The 20,531-nt window shown below is 36.9% G+C and overlaps 3 protein-coding genes across 4 annotated transcripts; 1 reads left to right on the forward strand and 2 right to left on the reverse strand.

Moving 5' to 3' along the window:
* Positions 1–1,414: 1,414 nt before the first annotated feature.
* Positions 1,415–3,611, reverse strand: LOC125204420 (transmembrane ascorbate ferrireductase 2-like). Of its 2 annotated transcripts, none has more exons than XM_048103081.1 (4): positions 3,364–3,611; positions 3,040–3,088; positions 1,991–2,190; positions 1,415–1,890 (listed from the first exon to the last, which is right to left on the reverse strand). In XM_048103081.1, exons 1-4 carry the CDS (start codon positions 3,505–3,507, stop codon positions 1,588–1,590), a joined length of 696 nt encoding a protein of 231 aa, XP_047959038.1. In that variant the 5' UTR covers positions 3,508–3,611; the 3' UTR covers positions 1,415–1,587. The 2 variants fall into 2 exon arrangements, with proteins under 2 accessions (XP_047959038.1, XP_047959037.1); XM_048103080.1 differs by lacking the exon at positions 3,040–3,088 and adding an exon at positions 3,230–3,278.
* Positions 3,612–4,975: 1,364 nt separating this feature from the next.
* LOC125203136 (nuclear matrix constituent protein 1) lies at positions 4,976–10,845 on the forward strand. Its single transcript, XM_048101428.1, has 8 exons — positions 4,976–5,407; positions 6,165–6,374; positions 6,733–6,986; positions 7,100–7,370; positions 7,444–7,527; positions 7,742–9,723; positions 10,043–10,220; positions 10,315–10,845. Exons 1-8 carry the CDS (start codon positions 5,210–5,212, stop codon positions 10,531–10,533), a joined length of 3,396 nt encoding a protein of 1,131 aa, XP_047957385.1. The 5' UTR covers positions 4,976–5,209; the 3' UTR covers positions 10,534–10,845.
* A 293-nt stretch (positions 10,846–11,138) lies between these two features.
* Positions 11,139–19,255, reverse strand: LOC125206847 (histone acetyltransferase HAC1-like). The gene is made up of 17 exons (XM_048106067.1): positions 19,150–19,255; positions 18,293–18,394; positions 17,825–18,083; positions 17,640–17,690; positions 17,481–17,546; positions 15,540–17,221; positions 15,092–15,379; positions 14,734–15,006; positions 14,522–14,650; positions 14,020–14,220; positions 13,773–13,915; positions 13,378–13,678; positions 12,797–12,936; positions 12,355–12,433; positions 11,819–12,259; positions 11,480–11,697; positions 11,139–11,396 (listed from the first exon to the last, which is right to left on the reverse strand). Exons 2-17 carry the CDS (start codon positions 18,368–18,370, stop codon positions 11,342–11,344), a joined length of 4,404 nt encoding a protein of 1,467 aa, XP_047962024.1. The 5' UTR covers positions 18,371–18,394; positions 19,150–19,255; the 3' UTR covers positions 11,139–11,341.
* Between the last annotated feature and the right edge of the window lie 1,276 nt (positions 19,256–20,531).

Raw genomic sequence — 20,531 nt, forward strand, 5'->3', positions numbered from 1 at the left:
ATCGTGGCTTATCCACGCTCCTGACTAACACGTTTATATAGGTCCCGTCCAAGGCGCCAATACAACCCTGACACAATATACACATTTTCCAATAAAAAACCAACGCAAAGGTTGTAGCACAAGCACCAGAATTGAACTAATGACTGATATAATTGTAGTTTACCTTAAAGTGTTTCCAACGCGGGTCTACACAACTATCGGTTACTGGTTCAGGCTTAGGCAGGAGAATAGTATGGAGTCTGAGTACAGCTTTAAGCACGGCATGCACATAGTGCGATATGGTTTCACCAGAGCGCTTGAAATCAAAACCAGTTTTTCTTATGGTGGGCTAGAATGCTTTAAAAAATAGCTACTTGCTTCTCTATTAACACAAATTGACAATCCCGTAGACCACCTTGTTCTTTAAGCAGTATGCACAAACGACCAAATGCATTCCTATCCATGCGTAGGTTGGAAAAGCAGTCAACATCACTAATTGATACGAGCCTGTTCATATGCATTCGTTGACGAGGTGCCCAACCTATTAGAGAATACCTAACCCCATGGTGCATAACACGACGACATAAGCATGCTCTTCTTTTCAAGTATATGTAGATGATGAGAATCGTTTGAATACGCAGTAGGTTAAGTATGTCTTCTACCATATCGAGAATGCTCGGGTGTAAACGAAACAATCGGGCCATCACTCAGGGAGAATTTAGGAAAAAAACTGCATCACAATACAGCCAACAACTACATTTTACCCAACTAGCTACCATCACAACAACATGATATTTCACTTCACTCATCCAACAAATTACACATTGCACAACTATATAATAGGCAGCAGAGGTATTTTTTTAACAAGCTTTTAAGTATTGAACACACATACACCTTCGATCTAACTCAAGAAAGTGGCATAATCACACTCAAATTTTGCTTTTTCAAGAAGTGTGTAGAAATAGCAAATCTATTCAAATCTGAAAACAGCGTAGGTAGGAATTTTTTTCAAAATGAGATGAGAGGGCTAAATAAAAACAGAGCGCAACTTAAATGAGATGAAACAGGATATAAAAAAAATAATTTTATAATCTATGGACAAAATTGGATAAAACAATTGTTGTACGAAAGCAATGAGCTTATTGAAACTGTAAAATTCATGTTTTAGAATTTGATTCCTTGCATAAATTATTTGTGTTCTAAGCATATGGAGTAATTAATTGTTTTATTATGAAAGCAATTCATTCTATAATCAATCAAATAGATTATTTGTGTTCTAAGCATATGGAGTAATTAATTGTTTTATTATGAAAGCAATTCATTCTATAATCAATCAAATAGATATTGTTCTCTGAATTTACTTAATTTGCAAGACTTCCTCATGAAATTCCAGCAATAAGAGCCAATCTATCCTATTAATCTCTAGAAAATTGCAAATAAGAAACACCTTTTGGATATTAACAATTCAGCAAAACCAGCCATGTTTTTTTTCTAAAGCTCTACAGAATGGACACCCAGAAACACATTTGTCATTGTTTGATCCTCAAAAATGTGGTTTTGAATGTGCTATAAAATGTCAAGTGTTCCCCATCGCCCTTGTAGATATTACTATACTCTTTCTTTGGGGTTATCACCTTTCCCATGCACAGGAGAGACCACCCCAAGAATCACAAAACCTGCCAAAACAACAATCAAGATCCCCAAAGAATTCACCAGCAATGCCTCCGTCGAGTAGCGTGATATTATCTTCTGCGTTTGTAGAAACGTTGCCTTCTCTAGAAGACCAGTCGCACAAGTAGCTACAGCTAGAGCGTAGATATACACCCCAAGAAATACATGCCATGGCATCAGGCTTTCTCGCCTATGTCTTGAGCCACCGGGATACCAAAATGTCACAAATCCAGCAGCCCACTACATAAGAAATTGAAAGGATGTCAAACATTTATGCCAACGGAAATTTAGAGTTTAAATTCAAAGCAGGATTTAGGAGTTGAAAATTTTGAACGGCCACCTGAATTCCAAACAGGACGAGGCAGGCTAGTCCCAGCCAAGAGTGGAGACTGTAGAAGTTATCAATGCCTTTATCAACGTGAAACTTCCATGCAGCCCATACACCAATGATGCTTAAAAAGAAAGCCAGGAATTGGAGGACAAGATGAACTGACTTTTTGAAGTTTTTTGTTCCAGACACAGTCTTGTAGGCTAGCATGGCTGCAAGAATCTATGATAAGCCATTATGATATACATCCACGGACCACAATTAAATAGGTAAACGTGTAAGTAACTGCCAGCAAGCTTGCATATAAGCTGACATGTAAGAGAAATCCAAGTGAGAAATGAAACAAGCATAAAATCCAGGGAAGATTTAAAAAAATGCTATGAGATGAGGAATACGTGACAGGTGCAATATAAACTAGGGACAAATAAAATGAAGTTCATTCATTTCATTGGTATATAAACTTACCATCAGCAGATAAGCGGCTAATGTACATTGTTCCTATCATTTAAGGAACCATCAAACAAGCTTCTACCAAAGAATATGTCGATTCAAAGATAAATTTGGAGATCTGTCTTAACTCTTAATACAAATCACTTTTTGTTAGCCTCTCTGTTTCGGGGGTGCCTTCCACTATCCAACAATACCCTAAGCATTTTATACGAAGACATAAGTTTAACAAACAAAAACATCAGATATTGATATTTCCAAAAGCATTTCTTATGATAAAGGCCAATGTCAATAATACAAGAGGTCTTAGTTATTCAAAGCAGTTTACCAAGAAAATTAGTAAGTATAGTTTTGTTGCCCCAAATAATTCCATCAAGGATTCAACCTATCTCAATTCTACTATTCACACTCAACTGCAGTAAGGCTAATTACTTAACCCTTACCAATCTTCAAAACAAGTTTCAAAACATAGGCAGATGTTGATGAAATCAAACATGATCAAATATCGTTGACATAATTAGTTGAAAGAGTGTATCGATAACAAATTATATAAAACACAATTGAGTTAATATCAACGAATAGAACTCAATTTCGTCCTACAATGAAATTCGTACCTTCGCCATTGAGAAGCACAAGGCTAATCACCATCAATACAGGATGAACCTGAGATGAAAACAACACAAAAATCAGTTAAATTGTTGACATAATTAGTTGAAAGAGTGTATCGATAACAAATTATATAAAACACAATTGAGTTAATATCAACGAATAGAACTCAATTTCGTCCTACAATGAAATTCGTACCTTCGCCATTGAGAAGCACAAGGCTAATCACCATCAATACAGGATGAACCTGAGATGAAAACAACACAAAAATCAGTTAAATTGATCCTCCATTTAGAAATTCAGAAGAAGGAAAATGTATAAAAAAAACGGACATTGAAGATGAGATCTTTATTTTGGGAAATGAGAGCCAAGCCGCCTCTGTAGTGGACAGTCCAAATTAAGACGAGAATGAGCACTGTAAATCCGATGATTCTGACCAACGAGAAGATAGGAAAGCGAACTACCGGCACCGCCATTTCAAGATCAAGATTCAAGAAGGAATTTCCTGATCTCTCTCCAAAGGTTTGACCTTTCTTTCAGAGGCAGAGAAAGGGGTTTTGGAATGGGGAACTGTCGCATTTTCAACTGAAAAAAAAAGAGAATAGAAATGAATAGATTTTTCCAATCCAATAGTTTGGAGATTAGATGGAAAATTATTATTAATTCTCTTTTTTTTTTTAAAAAGGGAAAGAATATAACAATTGTTTCAATTTGGGTCTCGTTGAAGTAATGAAATTAAGTTCGCCATTAATTCATGGTAAATTTTATTTTAAAATTAATTCATTTATCCTCACAAAAATGTGTCATTCCTATGCATAAAATCATGAATTATTATTAAATATGTTCCAATTTGATGCTGTTAAGAAATATATACAATGACAATAGATTGTGAAATGATGCTAGATGTATGCAAAATTGAGTAAAAGGAGTAATAATTTAGAAAGAAAATTATCATATCAACATATAGTGTTGATAAAATGTAAGCAACTTTTGGAGTTTTGTATGATAAATGTAAAAAAATATACAGGTTTTCAAGAGTAGGTGGTTATGACATTAGCATAGCAAATCATAGTATTTCATTACTGGAAGATAGTCACTATGGCAATTTGCTCAAATGAATAAATACATAAAACTATACTATTGTACATTTTTTTTGGTTATGGTAATTGACCAACAAGAAAGCAATAACTTAATTGTAAAAGACAGCGACCCCAAACAAAATAAAGACGAAAAAGGAATTGATGAAAAAGAGAGTAAGCATTAATAAATAAATAAATAAATCATTCTAATTCTAATAGTATTAAAGTCTTATCTTCAAGTCCAAGTAAGTATAGCTGGATAGTGTGGCCTCATTCATTCCCAGTTAATAAACACCGTGGCATTACAAATCACCATAATATTCCTGCACTCACACAAATATTTAAAATTAACTGAATTTTAGATTTTGATTCGGTTCAAATTTCATAAAACTTTTATGTATTCAGATCGGATCGAATATTTTAAATCCACAAAGTATTTATATAATAAAATTATATTATAATTATAAATTTAATAAATATATAAAATATATGTATTGATCAATTAATAATATTTGGTGCATCAAAATTTTCAGATTTTAGTATTGAAATTTTAAATAATGGGATTTGTATTGAATTTACTGATCGGTATAGATCAAATTTCATAGTCTGATTTCAGATAATTCGAATCAGATCAAATTTATTTTATTTTAATTTTTTACACAATTGGTCCCAGCCAGAGGGTAGTTTGGTCCTAAACTTACGGCCCACGTTGGTCACAGAAAGGCGGCCCAGTGTATTTCCCATATTACCCCGATCCAACGGATATAAAAGTATCGATTATGGGGGCAGATATGTCCATGCAGATGTGGGAATCGCTGTCGGAGCGTAAAATAAGCAAAAATAGAGAACGCCAGGCTTCCGCGCACACCACGAAAGTTGGGGCTCTCTGGAAAAGCTAGAGAGAGAGAGAGAGTGAGTGAGAGATAAAGGTTGAGAGAGATAGAGAGAGTTGGTTTTGAGACGTTACCGGACTTGGCAAAATCACTGCTCAATTTGGGAACTGTGTTGGCGTCCGCTCGAATTAGGGTTTAATTATCTCAAAATCACTCCTCAATTTAGTGGAATCTACATCGATTGGGCTCCCTCGATCTGCTGTAGAATGTTTTCGCCGCAGAAGTTGTGGCCGCTAACGCCTAGGACCGAGCCGGCCCAGAAGAACGGATCCGTGTCTTCGGGCTTGAACACTAGCCCGCTGAGCCCGAGAAACGGCGATGCTTCAGCCAAAGGGAAAGCTGTGGCTTTTGTTCTGGACGACCGCGAGCCGTTGACTGAGAAGGTCTCGAAGCTCGAGAATGAGGTACTCACGTGTTTAATTTTGGGCGTTTTTGTCATTGTCTTGCTTGGTGATGCTGTTTCGTTTAAAGTATGACGGTTAAGATCAGTTGTAGCTTTGGGAAATTCCATAGTGGCTCCCATTGAATTCTAGTCTGAGAGAGTGAGTTCATCAAGTTGTAGATTTGGAAATATAATCAATGCGCTTGCACAAACATTATTACTTGACATGCTTTAGCTACTCATAATTGGTTGAAGCAACTCGTCATGAGAAAGTAGCTATAGTAGAGTAGTATTTTACCTGTGAGAACAAATTGTGCCAGTGCTTCAGAGTTGCTCAGTTATTGCTAATTTCTGCTTAGGTCATTAGATAGATTATGTTCAATTCCCATGGTTCAAGGAGCTGGTTGTGGGAGGTTCCGGGCCGGCCCAGACAATTTGTTAATGCCATAGCTCAAGTCATCATTTTATTATGATAAATTAGCTTATTTTCCAAATTTTTTGTTCTCAAGTCCATGTTTTGTTTCTTAAGTCCTATTTAGACTTTTGCGAAATTCAAAATTAATAACTTCCTGTAAACTCATGATATTTTCCATGACATTTGGATCTTTCAAGATAATTGTAGATTTTTATCCCCCCCTCTTATTTAGTGACACCCAGTGCTGATGTAGCTAGAGCCTAGAAATAGAACAGTGTGATCGTATATCAGTTTTTTTTTGTTGGTGTAAACATTACTTTTATTAATGCTTTGTGACTTTGTCTTAACATCCCATTTCTTGCAGCTTTTTGAATATCAGTACAACATGGGACTACTCTTGATTGAAAAGAAGGACTGGAGTTTCAAGTATGAGGAACTGAAACAAGCTTTGGCAGATGTGACTGATAATCTAAAAAGAGAGCAAACGGCTCATTTGAGTGCAATGCTTGAAGTGGAGAAGCGGGAAGAGAACCTAAAAAAAGCTTTGGGTGTTGAAAAGCAGTGTGTGCTTGATGTAAGATTTGAACTTTCATAACCAATTCTGTGTAAATGCATACATGACTTTCATTCATTTTGAAAACAAGCATGTGTCTCACACTCTCACTAACAACTAAAACCATTCCATTGGTTTTAACAAGAAGGGTTTTGAGGATAATTTGCTACGCTATACAGTTGTAACAATGTTCACAGTTGCCCCTTTTTTAGTGAAATAGTAGCATAATTTGATGGGGACAACATATTGGAGAACATTTATTGGACGATGAGTGACGTCAAATCATGGTTTTTGATTATTAATTTAAAACTATGTTTGTTATCGCCTGCCTCGTGGTTGCAACTTAATTTGTTATGCTGTTGGTTGTCACTTGTCACAGCTTGAGAAGTCTTTACGTGAGATGCGATCGGAACATGCTGAAATCAAGTTTAATGCTGATTCTAAATTGGCGGAGGCCAATGCATTAGTCACAAGTGTTGAAGAGAAATCTCTGGAGGTGGAAGCAAAAATTCATGCTGCTGATGCTAAACTTGCTGGAGTTAGCAGGAAGAGCTCAGAAATTGAGAGGAAATTGCATGAGTTGGAGGCTCAAGAAAATTTACTCCGGAGAGAACGGTCTTTGTTTACCACAGAGTATGCTTAAGTTCTTCAGCTCGTTTCCTATATTCTTTATTGCATAGTTAATTCCTATCAGGAAGCATCTGGCTGGTAAATAGTAGTCTGACATAAATGTCTATTTTTCTCAGGCGTGAAGCTCATGATGCTGATATTTCTAAACAGCGAGAAGACTTGCGAGAATGGGAACGGAAATTACAGGAAACTGAGGAGCGACTGGCTGATGGTAGACGATTATTGAACCAAAGAGAAGGAAGAGCAAATGAACTTGATACTACGCTGAAGGAAAAACAGAATGACCTTGCAGAACTGAGGAAGAAGATTGAGGTTGCCAATTCAACTTTAAGGACCAAAGAAGATGATATAAGTAGTAGACTAGCTAATGTAGCTCTAAAGGAGAAGGCAAGTCTCTAACTTGAATGTGGTGTATATTTTCTGGTTACCCATTGCTTGACTGTTACTGAATTTCATGCAGGAAGCTGAAGATACTGAGAAGAGATTGGAGGAAAAAGAGAAGAATTTACTGGAATTGGAAGAGAAATTAAAAGCTAGAGAAGAGGTACTTAGCTTTTTATTCACTTTTTGGTTTATAAATGTGTAACCTTTTCTTTTCTCTAAGTTTATGTTTCTAACTTTCTATATGACATGGGTCTGGTTGGTGAGTTACTATATCTGCATTATTTATTTTCCTGAAACATTTTATCAATATGTCTTACCTCTCTCCTTGTTGTGCAAATGTTTTTCCCTGACCATCTCTCTTATGATGCATGCAGTCAGAGATTCAGAAACTGTTGGACGAACATAAGAGTATCCTGGCTGAAAAGCTGAAGGAGTTTGAGTTGGAGATGGAGCAGAAGAGACAGTTGAATGATGAACAGTTGAAAAACAAGGTAGTTGAATTGGAGAATAAGGAAGCTGAAATTAAACATATGGAGGAGAAAGTGAAGAAGCGAGAAGTGGCAATTGAAAAAAAAATGGAAAAGGTGAGGGAGCGGGAAATGGATTTTGATTCCAAATCAAAAGCTTTGAAGGAAAGGGAAAAGACCCTTAAAGCGGAGGAGAAAAATTTGGGGAATGAAAGAAAACAACTGCTTGCTGAAAAGGAAGAATTACTGAGTATCAAGGCTGCACTTGAAAATATCAGGACTGACACTGAGAAACTACGGGTGAGGCTCAATGAAGAAAGAGAACAACTGCAAGTAACTGAAGATGAAAGAAAAGAACATGCCCGCCTGCAAGTAGAGTTGAAAGAAGAGATAGAAAAATACAGAATTCAAAGTGAGCAGCTTATGAAGGAGGCTGATGATTTAAAGCAAGAAAAGGGTAAATTTGAGAAAGAATGGGAAGAGCTGGATGATAAAAGAGAGAAGATAAAGCAGGAACAAGATGATATTCTTGAGCAGAAAAGATGTTTTGAAAAACTAAGACGGTCTGAAGAGGAAAGCCTACACAATGAAAAGCTGGAAACAGAACAGTTTGTTCAGAGAGAATTTGAATCACTTAAAGTAGCAAAGGATTCCTTTGCTGCTAGCATGGAGCAAGAAAAGTCAATGTTGGCTGAAAAACTTGAAAATGAAAAAAGTAAACTTGTTCGTGATATTGAAATGCAGAAACAAGAATTTGAGGCCAAAATGCGATTGAGGCAAGAAGAGATGGAGAATTCTTTGAATGAGAGGGAAAAGTCTTTTGAGCAAGAGAAGGATGTGCAACTTAGCAATATTAATTACTTGAGAGAAGTGGCAAAAAGAGAAATGGAAGAGATGAAATTGGAAAGAGAGAGGATAGAGAAAGAAAAATCAGAAATCTCACAGAATAAGCAACATGTCGAGGCACAACAAAGTGAGATGAAAAATGATATTGAAGAGTTGGTTAGTCTAAGCAAGAAATTGAAGGACCAGAGAGAACAATTCATCAAAGAAAGAGAACGCTTCATTGCGTTTGCCGAAAAGCAGAAGAACTGCAATGACTGTGGAGAGACAATTCGGGAATTTGTTCTCTCTGATCTTCATTTTGAGGCTCCTCCCCTGCCCAGTGTAGCAGATGCATATTTGAAGAAGGCAGCTGAAGGCACTTCTGGGAGGAATGATGCTGGATCATCCCCTTTTGTATTTACTGCAGGATCTCCCTCTGCTGCTGAGGCTGTATCTTGGCTCCGGAAATGCACCTCAAGGATTTTTAAATTTTCACCCGGAAAGAAACTTGAAATGGATGATGCACAGGGTCCTGAAGGGTCCCTTTCTCTTCCCATGAGGCAGGCTTTGGATTCATCAAAAGCATTACCTAGTGCTGAACAGGAGCAAAATCAATTCTCTCAACTTGCAAATGATTCTGTTGATGTTGAAATAATTGAATCAGAAAATGCCATCAGGGAGGTTGAAACTTCCCAAGCTCTCTCAGTTCATCAAGATCCATCAGATGTCCCAGAAAATTCTCAGAATAGTGATCTGAAGTTACGCCGCCGCGGTAGGCCTAGAGGTAGCAGAACAAGAGCAGTGAAAGATGTTGATGATGTGGAGAAGTCAGTTCATACAAACAATGAAATACAAGCAGAATCTGATCAGGTTGTAACAGCCAAAAAAAGAAAGCTAAACCCCCTTGATGGATCACAAGCAACAGTGAGTGAGAGTCAAACTGAAGGTCATTCGGAGAGCATAAAGGATGGTGATCGACCTAGGAGGCGACAAAGGGTTGCTGGGGAACTCGCGGGTGACCAAACCCCTGGCCAGAAACGGTACAATCTCCGGCAATCAAAAAGGTCAGTCATACTTAAATGTATTATTGCCCTTATGTTTTGGGCCTTAGGTCTTGTAGATGGATTTCATTTTTATTCTCACTTCTCAACAAAATTATGTCCAAATGGTAATGCTGCTAACATATCTCTTGGAAAATGACACGGGCACTATCTTACTTAAATTTGTTCTAGTGACTTGGAAAATAACTAAGTAGATTTGACTTGGAGATGCTGGTCATTTCACTTTTATTTATTTAGGATTCATTTTTGGTATTAGGTGAAAAACAGTATGCCTGCTATTGCACAGTTTTGTGTGATTGGTCTTACAAAATTTTCTTCTCAGGTCAGTGGGAAAAGTGACTAATGGATCCTTACCTCAATTGAGAAAGGGCAAGGAAAAGGCAGCTGATCAACAGTCTGCCTTAAACGCTAATCCATCTGAAAATGCTGAGACTCCTGGAGCTGGTGACGAGCTTGTGAGAAGCACTGCTGCTGCAAGCGAGTTTTCTGCTGACAGTCCTGTGAGCACTCTTTTCTCTCTCCTTTGTACTCATTGACCTATGATATGTTGATATGAATGAGTATGTCTTATGAATTCTCTCTTTTCGTGTTTAGGCACAGTTTAAAAATGCTGGGCGCATCAATGGTGGGCATGTTGACACAGCTCTGAGCGAGGAGGTTTCCGAAACAGCAGGAGAGAGAGAGTACAATGGTGAAGAAGAGTTCAGAAGTGAGACGCGCGAGGAAGATGATAATGACGGGGATGGTGATGAGGTTGATCATCCTGGTCAAGCATCCATTGGAAAGAAGCTCTGGACCTTCCTCACCACGTAAAATACATGTTACATCTTAATTGTAATAACCATTTTAGCATCACTCCAACTCCCCCCAGAAACTTGTTCTAGTTAGTTGTGTGTATTGATTAGTTTGGAAATACCGGTCATAAACTCGGGTTGCAGGAGTTAAATAGATTCCTTCATCTTGCCCACACGGAAGTTGGGGTTGTTAGTGTCTGCAATCTCTACGTAGATATGTAGCTACTGCATTTGGTTTCTTCGTTTTCGGCCCTCCCTTTTGCTGATGTGTATTCTAGAGCTTTGATCATTATTGGATTTTCATTTATATTTATAATCAATGGTTTTATTACTTCAAATCTGTAAGTTAGGGGCTCTGTTTCCTGTCATTAAACTCGCACGGTGTATTATATAAAATTATCAAGCAAATATAGTCAAGAACAAAGTTACCGCTGTTAAATTGCGAATTAAAGAAAGAAGGGGTGGTACATGTTTGAACTTTGAAGTGAAGAAAATATCACTCTAATACTCGTGTGCCATTTTTAAAATCTGGTAAAATTGGAAACACGAATATTTCTGTTCATTTAAATCTTGTAATATTTAGTTAGATCTCGTCATAATTTCAGTTTGCTCAAACTCAGCACCTCAACAAATCGACGAATTATAAGACAATAATAATATACAATGATGACATAAAGGAGGAACTATGAACATATGGTTCAAGAGCTTATCACTATATGTTCATGAAGCTGCAAACTGTTATATACAATTTGAAATGGCTAGTAAAGCCAGCAGCTCTCCATGCTCAGAAATCTTTATGTTTTATTCTGTACAACACAATGCTATCTTTACACCACCTCGTCAGATTTTGTGGTCTGTTTTCTTCTATAATTTTTAATGTCCCTGAAAAAAGATCAATCACCAGGTCAATCTACAGTCTAAGAAAATAGATTTGAATCATAGAGATAGGAAGTTATTGACGTTACATGCAACGTGGTATACTGCAATTTGAATCTTCGCAAACGTTTGAGTGCATTACGAGCATATCCCAGATTCTCTTACAGTGCATGCAACCACCAGCTACACGACGTGTACAATCCCTGGTGTGGCGGAATGTGTTCTTGAGAGGAAGGCATTTGGGGTTCGAGCAGGGGTTGTTTTTGGTTGATTGACACTTACTGGCATGCTCTAGTAGATCCAGAATCTGTAAAGCATTCTTCTCTCGTTATTACCAGACAAGAAAACTACATAATTTATCGCTTCGAAATAGACATAGCAGATAATACTTCACATATGCTAGACTTGAACTTTGAATAAAGTCATACCTCTGAGATTCTATACTGCTGTATTTGTTCACTCTTCTTTCCGGAATCAGCCTCCAATGCTAATTGCTGATGCATTTGTTCAGTCCCTTTTCTGGAATCAGCCTTTAAAAAATGCTTAACTAACTTGTGAATATGACAATGAACCCCCTCCATTTGGAAGCATGCATCACAAACATGGAACTGGGGACACATCTCGCAATGCCATCCTTCCACTACATTCTGATTACACATACTGCAGATGGCTTCTTCCATTGCTCTTGATCTTGATTTATGGAGATGATGAATGATCATCATTGATGAATGCTTAGCCCGGCGAAGTGTGTCAAATCGGTAAAAATTCTTCTCACAGAAGCTCAAGAAAGAAAGTCTATCATCAAAGAATTCATTCTCTAAAAGACCATCATTATCGTTAGTATCAGCTACTTCCTCATTCACTGGTATCTGAAAGGACACAATCCAAAAAGAGCAGCGATGAAAGTTGTTAAATACTGACCAGGTTCGAGCAACCAGAGAACAATTTAAGTTTCAAACCTTACCTTATAGAGCTGGTGTTTATCCCCAAAGTTGCCACTGTGAGTTTCCAGTAAATTGGAAGAGTGCTCGTGCTCAAGGCATCTGTAGTTCAGACCTAAAACGTCAACACTACAATATACTCGCGAGAATTGCTAGTACTAAATGAAGTAAACATTTTGGAGGATTGCAATGGCATGGATAATATATGAACAATGTACCATAACAAATTATGCAAGAGAGCAATTGCATATTGTAAACTAATACCATTTGATCTCAAGACAAACAATATTTTAATTTCTTAAGCAGTCACTTATTGCTAGAATTTAATAGCATTTGAAAATGTATATGTAAAATCCTGAGAGAGCCAGAAGAAAAAACAAGACTGAATATGAAGACATTAATATAATTAAAAATACTGATGAAACAATATACGTACTAATAAATGATATTTGAAGTAAAAAGTACCTGCTGCATATGTAAAATTTGCTGCACTGGTTACAAGACCAACAACTTCCAGACAGTATTGCTTCATGACAGTTTGTGCAGGTAAACTGCAAATGAACGACGAAGAACTCTTCCTTTGCAGTCAGGATTCTATGCCCAAGCTATAAATGGGAGATGTCAGAAAACAATAAAAGCAGTTGTAAAGCACAGGATAAGGTATATTGCATACAATACTATTATACTGGTTTAATTTGGTGATATTGAATGAAATAGAAGAAAAGCAACTTGTAAAAGAAACAAGAGGTTGAGACAAATATGGCCAATCTGCATAATGCCACCAATCACTACCCTAAGTCTAAAAACAGAAATCAGTAGATGAACCTAATATATAGAAGCTATGATGGCACGGTTTATGCTATCAGAAAATTATCTCAGTTTGATCATATTAATTTTCAAAGCAAACTAGAATAAGTTGTAGCTTTGTCTGTGGCTTTATGATTATTATGCAACTTACACTTACTGCTATTTACACCACAATATTGGCCAGGCCATATGACACTTATATCGCCTATGAGCACACCAGCTGTTTATTAGAAACTCACCTTTTGCATAACTAGAATATCTTTCGTTGCATCAGCCGAAAGATCATTATGTCCCATTGCTTTCATAGTTCTTTTTGTCATTTGATTCTTCAATTGTCTGTCAGATTCTCCACCATCATTCTCAATTGCTTTTACCAGATCTTCAATGGCACGAGACCAAAAATCTCCATCAAAATAAGGCAACCGTGCTGCCGTTATCTTGCAGTTGGAGTCTCCATTCGGAACAAAGAAATGGTCATAGAAATTAGTAAATTCGACCACAACATTTTCTTCCTTGCCCTTCTTAAGCATCTTCTTGTACCTGTACACAGAATATTGAAAGACAGGGATGTTTTCTTTTAGATATGTACACATATAACTACTAGAACACATAATTCAAGGTAGGAGCATTATACCACTGAACTAGCTTATGTGAATTTGGTCTTTTCTGAGTCTCAGGATGGCAATGTAGTATGTAATCTTCCCCTTTCCAAGGTGGGCAAGCCCATATGTAGCAGGCAATGAAACCAAGCCGCTTGCAGTAATCAAGATATCCAATCTGCATTGATGCAAGCACAAACAGAAACCAAATAAAACTAGTGATTCATTCATCAGAAATTCCGTTCACTAGTTAGAAGAATAAGTAAGAGATAGGATTATTACCAGTATTTCATGATATACAAAGGTACGCAAAGCAACACCAGCCACAGTTTTTATTTCAGGTCTGAAGTACTTCACTGAGTCAAGATACGAAATATATACAGAGCGTTTGTTTGGGTTCCCACATTCTGACCCAAACTCTTGAACATACATAGCAAAGATGCATACATCCACTCCTCCAACTTTTTGGAACAACAGAATCACCTACATGGGAAAACCATTATTATTTTCTCAGAAGATTGAAGAAACAAACACTATAATAATAATAATAATAACATCAAAATAAAAATAAAAATAAAAATAAAAATAAAAATAATGGCAAGGCAATGTAAATGTGTATGTAGAGTTCTGTTTATCGATATGTCCATCAGCCTTGAAAAAACTAAAACAACTCACTAGTGAATCAATGAACCACCTTAGCGAGAACTAATGACCAAACTGGATAACCAAAAAGACAATTAGTATAACAAAGATAAATACAATGGTATGAGTTGCTAACTCAAACCTTAGATTTGTATGGAAACTCTTCCGGATAAGTCTCACCATGGAGAACATCTAAAAACTGCTGCTTCACTCTTAATTGTTTATTCACAGATAACACCACTCTAAGTGTGAGATCTGACGCTCCAGGCACCTGTTAAAGTGAAAATCAAAATGTGAAGAAATTACAGTAAGAAAAAGACAGCAAAAGTACATTGTGCAAAATCGGTTGCTTACCTCTTCAGGGTTCTTTCCAAGAAATTCTGCTCTCTGTTTCCTCTCTCGCTGAAGACTCTCAAAAAGTCTTTGTTCTATGTAATCACTAAGCTTGGTTCTTGGAAGCTCTTGTGCCCCAAAAACTGGAGGTATAGGCATATGCCCCTTAGCTTTTATCTCAGCATATCGACATAATGGACAAATGTACTTTGCTTTCCCTTTCAGATCTCTTTCAGAATTATAAAGAGCACAAATCTGATGTTGCCAACGCTCACATCTGTCGCATTGTACCCACTGCAATAGAAACATAAGTGAATAGAAACACTAAGCCCTACAATGCAATCAGAAAAAGGGAAAAGGCCAAGATGTGTAATCTCACTGGTTCACCAGATTCTTCCGTGTTTTTGCCCTTGTAAAGCTCTGCTTTTGGAAATGAGATCCCCCTATATAAGATTTTACCACCACGAGCTTCTTTGAAGCATATTGTACAAAAGCAGTATTGCGTACCCGCTCCATCTTTTGTCCAATAATAAGTCACCTTGTGTTTGATTCGAGCTCCACAAGATGTACAGCACATAGCCAGAGCAGTAAATGTGAGCGTTTCCAAAGCACATAGCTGACAGGTATTTGACCCATCTGTGTGGGCGTATATGCTTGCATGCAGTTCCTGCCCAACATCCTATACAGAATGAGAAAGTGCAAAAGAAGAAAAATTATTCAAGAGAAGGAACGATGATAAAGGGTTATAGAACAATGTTACAATTCACAAAATCTATAATCTGGAGAAGTTGGCAATTGGGAAAAAGATTATACTCCGTAGTACATACCAGGTTGATATCTTGATTGAGACTACACAAGTGTTCTCTTATTTGCTCAGCTGTGAAGAAATCAGTTAAGGCAACACCTGATGCTTTCAAATCATCCAACATTCTTCCACATTGATTGTCAGGGTCGGCAAAAGCATATGTAGCATCTACTGTCTCGTGCGAGACCTGGCTCATCAGTTTGGAGTTCTCTTCTTCATCAATTGCTGAGCCTTGAGGAAGGACAGAAATGCCTTTAGAATTTAAACTTTGAGGACTAAAAGGTACATTACTTTCCACTTTACTAGTCGTCATACAGCCTATCTCCTGCTGTTTGTCGACCAAATTGTTTTCTTCAGAATGTGAAAAGGCAGCATCTTTTCCGAGATTTACGTTGTCAAGAGTATGTCCATTAAAAGTTCCAAGACTTCTCCCAAGATCAAGTATCTGCGGAAGAGCGGAAATGCTGGTAGAGTTTAAATCTTGAAGACCATAAGTTACATCACTTTGCACCTTGCTTGTCTTCACGCAGTCTATCTCCTGCTCTTCATCAACCATATATTGCCCTTGGGGATGAGATATGGTAACATCTTCATCCAGCTCTATGTCAGCAAGATCAAGAGCGTTGGCTGAAGTTTGAAGACTTTTCCCAGGATTGCCTTCAGGAAGAGCATAAATGCCGTCGGAAAGTGTACTTTGACCGCCAAAGGTTACACTTTCCACTTTACTAGTCTTAATACAGCCCCCATCATGTTGTTCAACAACCAATCTGTGCTCTTCAGAATGAGTAACAGCATCATCATTTCCCAGCTTTATGTTGTCAAGATTGAGAGCACCATTAAAATTTTGAAGACTATTCCCAAGGTTACCTCTGGATATGGGAACCTCATTCACTGGGGCTGAGCTTGTATGGCCTTCAGGTGACTTCCCCACATCTAGAAGTTCATCTGATTCATTAGACTCCATTGATTCACCATTATCTGCATCTTCATTCCATGCTACAGGTCTTGCTGATGCTTCCTTGGAGCTCAATGGTTCTTTGTTTGCCTTGTCCATATAATCCTCAACATCAACCATACCTCCTTCACACTGCTGTAAGTGTGGAAGGATAACCGCAAACAGGGACCAGTTGTCAAACTTAGAAGCATTTTCTACCTTCATTCGTTTAGGTGCAGATTGCATGTCTGGAAGAATGTGATCTCTATCACGGAAATCTCTAGACATATATAGATTCGACTTTCCTGATTCTGATGTAACTTTCTTCACAGGGCACGGCACATAAATAGGCCCGGCATTCATATTCTTAGTATCGTGCCACTCATGAACTGGTTTACATAAGATACAGTTGGTGTTGCAACAGTTGTGGTAGTGTAATATCAAATTATGATATTCTTCACACCTGCACATTTGGACCTTACACAGTCTATGGTGTAAGTGATTCATAAATTCCTGCTTCCTTCTTTCAAGATCATTTAGCTTGCTTCTGAAACTGACATATGCAATTAGAATATTAATTGAATCTGTTGGCCTGGGAACTTGAACATTTCTAAATCCTCTTTGCCCAACATGTGCAGGAGGACCTGATTTATGAGCCTGTAGTCCATAATTGGGCAAGTGTTCGTGCCTTAATTTGGACCTCCTGAATGAAGCACTTGTGTATTCCCGATCCGACAACGAGATGAATTCATCTAGCTCCATATTATCACCTAGAGAAAAGATTGAGAACAACGAAACTCAAATCAGGATTGCCTAGATACTTGGCACATAGAAAAGATATCTCAGATAGACACATAAGATCCATCCATAACAGGAAGTTGACCAAAAAATTAACTGTTGAAAAATGGCAGATGACATGGAAAAGATCTAACCCTTCCAGTATACCATTATGAGTCAACCAGTTTGGGTGGAGTGATTAGCATCAGTCAGTAATAAACACTTACCGAATATGGAGCACAAATATATTACCTTTTGTTGGCTCTGTGAGAAAACCTTGAGCACCAACTTCAAATGGTGTCTTACCCGAATAATAATCTGCATCAGAACACGTTGTGACTGATGAGATCTGCTCGGGAGAAACATCTCCATATAATTGCTTAAAGTACTCCATCATAGGTTTGCCTTTACCATCAGAATCGATTAGCATTGTGTAACCTCTGTGATCATCCTGTGAAAAATCTGCATTTATAGTGATCATGAGTGGCATGCCTTAGGACAAGCTTCAAAACTTAATGAGCATAATTTAGAGAGTTTAGGTGAAAGAAATAGGAGAATGTGGAAGGGAGAGAAAAAAGAAAAAGAAAAGAACCTACTCTGAAAGTGCCGTAAATTATACATAGCGTCAAGTCCGAGCTTGCCAAAGCCAACATTGGATGTCATCGAATAGTTCAAGCCAGAATTCGGCAGATTTGGAACATAAGAACCTTGTGAGAACCCAAAGCCTGCACTTGGTTGGCTAATAGGTAAAAAGGACCCGTGAGATGAAGATGCTCCAAGAAGTGCAGGATCGTCATTAATTTGGTGATACATTAGGTTTTGATATTGGCAAGCGATCTCCTGGTTTAGGCAGTCCTGAAGAAAATTGAAACAATATGAGATCAAGTACAATAAAATATTTAGAAAAATGTAAATCAGCCAACACATTCCTCTCAGTATGCAAGTTAGATAGCATAGGGGATATTGCGTAACATAAATTAATGATAGTAACACATTAAATGACAATCACATAGCACATTTGGGCTAATCAAAGGATCACAAGAAATTTCATGCAGTTAAAGTACCTTAGCGGACCCTTGAAAAAACCGATTGTTCATGACAGCAACATCGTCCAGTCTCCGTTTCCTCGATTCCAAATTCATAATCTATGTGATGATATTTCCTTGCTGCAAAAGGATCACATAAAAATGGTCATTATAATCCAATGAGGAAGAACACAGTGCATGGAGTCACTAGTAAAATTATAATCACAGACACTTGGTTTTCGAACTTCGAAAAGATGATAGTATCTTAAACGCCTTGATGTGTCATATATAGTTCGATTAACAGTTTACTAATACAAATATATCATTAGTTTGATGTGAATACCACTATACAGTTTTGCATAATTGTAGCTTACGGTGTCCAAATTATTTGCAGAAATATCCAAATTAGGTTGCTAAATACAATTTTTCTACAAACAACGATGAATATATCAAATTTTGACCCTTTCTCCCAAACATCTCAAATATAGTTGAAAAACAAGAGTCCAAACAAGTCAAACATCATCATCACGCCGCGGCATCCATCATCCCCAAAATTCCTTCTCCAGAAAGCGAAGTCGATTTACGATTAAATAGTTACCTTAATTACATAATTTTCAATCCATCAAAACCTAGCGATCAATTATCAAAAAGTCAACCACAATTCCAGAGTCGTTCTCAATTCCAATCAAATTCCGGTCGGCGAAGACCGCGGTTCCGCAATTCGAAACGTGAAAAAATTCAACTTAGGGTTCCGCCGCAAGGCGATCAAAATAGGCGAAACGTAAACAAACACGTAGGCGTAACGCGTGTTCGACTGTGGGCGCGACGGATCACGAGGAACAGTAGAAATTAAAGAATGTATAAAATATTCAGGAAAGGGAAGAAATAAGGCGTACCATAATTAGGGTTTATAAAATATTTGTCGGTGGCGACGGGAAATTACTGCCAGTCAAACCCGAAAAATACTTCACATTCAAAATAAGGTAATAAATTAAACAATCTCGTCTTCTCTCTCTATTTATATATACTTTTTTGCAAATTTGTGGTTTGGTTTAATCATGGAAATAACCCTATACTTATTCCTAATAGGACTATGATCACTTAATCCATATACGTACACAAAAGTCTTTATATTTCCTAATCTTGCTCAATTTTTATTTAGTATAGTAATTCTACATGCTTGACATGTACAATTCTACACTTACGGAAATTAAATACGAATAGGATACATCAAATTCAAGTGTTTAGACTTTAGAATAATAGTAAGTTATTATTATTTCGACAAATTCAATCATTTGAACTTTTTTAGTTATTTAATACATAAAATTCAAGCTTGAACTTCTAAATAAAAGATTAATTGAAATTCATAAATTGCTCGCATAATTGTTTGTAGTATCTTTTGAAAGGTTGTTTGTAGAACATATACTAGTAGTACAATTTATTACTCCTATTAACGTATGTGCGCAATGGGCAACCACAATATGTAAATAGGTAGAAATTAATGATGAGATTAAAAGAGGGTGGGAAGAGTGACAATGAATGTTTGGCTGCAATATTGATTGGTAATAATCTTATCCAAATTTAATTGGTTAATTAGAGGAATTTAAATGAGGGTGGGAAGAGTGACAATGAATGTTTGGCTGCAATATTGAATGGTAATAATCTTATCCAAATTTAATTGGTTAATTAGAGGAATCAAATATATTCTGTCTTATTAACTACGGGTTAAGAATAAAATGCAAACTCATCTATTGTACAAACTCCAAATTTTTCAACACAGTATCAACACAATTTCAACACAATGTCAATACAGTGTAAAATTTCAAGATTTTGATGTCAACACAATTTCAATACAACATCAAGTTGACATTGTGTTGATATTTTTTATTATTATTTTAACATCTGTTGATATTTTCTAACGGTCCAGATCATAGTTTGGGATCTGTATAATATTTAGAGTTTGCATTTGATCAAATTCCATTAACGATTTACATTAAGATTTAAGCCCGATTGTGTTCTGGGCCAAGATAGGTCCATATCAAAAGCCCAATGAGCTTAGATCGACCTGACATGATCCAATTTGTTTTAGAATGTAATGTGGTAGTAATACAGTAAAGTAGTAGTAGCAGTTTTCAGAATTAAAAGTTTGATATGAAGGAACATAAATATACTTCATTTAATTCGTTCAATTAAGTTTATTTCACTTATTGATCTCTCCGTTTCTCTTAATTTTCTCTCTTTTAACATAAGCTTGTGCTTTTTTCTTTTGTCTTAGGTA

Source organism: Salvia hispanica, chromosome 2 (genome assembly GCF_023119035.1).
Source record: "Salvia hispanica cultivar TCC Black 2014 chromosome 2, UniMelb_Shisp_WGS_1.0, whole genome shotgun sequence".
In the NCBI taxonomy this organism is placed as follows: domain Eukaryota; kingdom Viridiplantae; phylum Streptophyta; class Magnoliopsida; order Lamiales; family Lamiaceae; genus Salvia; species Salvia hispanica.

What these genes read in the sequence shown, in the direction of transcription:
- LOC125204420 (XM_048103081.1), bottom strand. Translation starts at nt 3,507, where the DNA reads ATGGCGGTGCCGGTAGTTCGCTTTCCTATCTTCTCGTTGGTCAGAATC. An exon ending in TGTGCTTCTCAATGGCGAAG is followed by an intron (nt 2,191 to 3,039) that starts GTACGAATTTCA and finishes AGATTCTTGCAG; the next exon opens with CCATGCTAGCCTACAAGACT. An exon ending in TCGTCCTGTTTGGAATTCAG is followed by an intron (nt 1,891 to 1,990) that starts GTGGCCGTTCAA and finishes TTTCTTATGTAG; the next exon opens with TGGGCTGCTGGATTTGTGAC.
- LOC125203136 (XM_048101428.1), top strand. Translation starts at nt 5,210, where the DNA reads ATGTTTTCGCCGCAGAAGTTGTGGCCGCTAACGCCTAGGACCGAGCCG. An exon ending in CGGTCTTTGTTTACCACAGA is followed by an intron (nt 6,987 to 7,099) that starts GTATGCTTAAGT and finishes TATTTTTCTCAG; the next exon opens with GCGTGAAGCTCATGATGCTG. An exon ending in ATGTAGCTCTAAAGGAGAAG is followed by an intron (nt 7,371 to 7,443) that starts GCAAGTCTCTAA and finishes AATTTCATGCAG; the next exon opens with GAAGCTGAAGATACTGAGAA.
- LOC125206847 (XM_048106067.1), bottom strand. Translation starts at nt 18,370, where the DNA reads ATGAATTTGGAATCGAGGAAACGGAGACTGGACGATGTTGCTGTCATG. An exon ending in AATGCTAATCGATTCTGATG is followed by an intron (nt 17,547 to 17,639) that starts GTAAAGGCAAAC and finishes GTTCTGATGCAG; the next exon opens with ATTATTATTCGGGTAAGACA. An exon ending in AGTTTCCATACAAATCTAAG is followed by an intron (nt 14,221 to 14,521) that starts GTTTGAGTTAGC and finishes TTTCCCATGTAG; the next exon opens with GTGATTCTGTTGTTCCAAAA.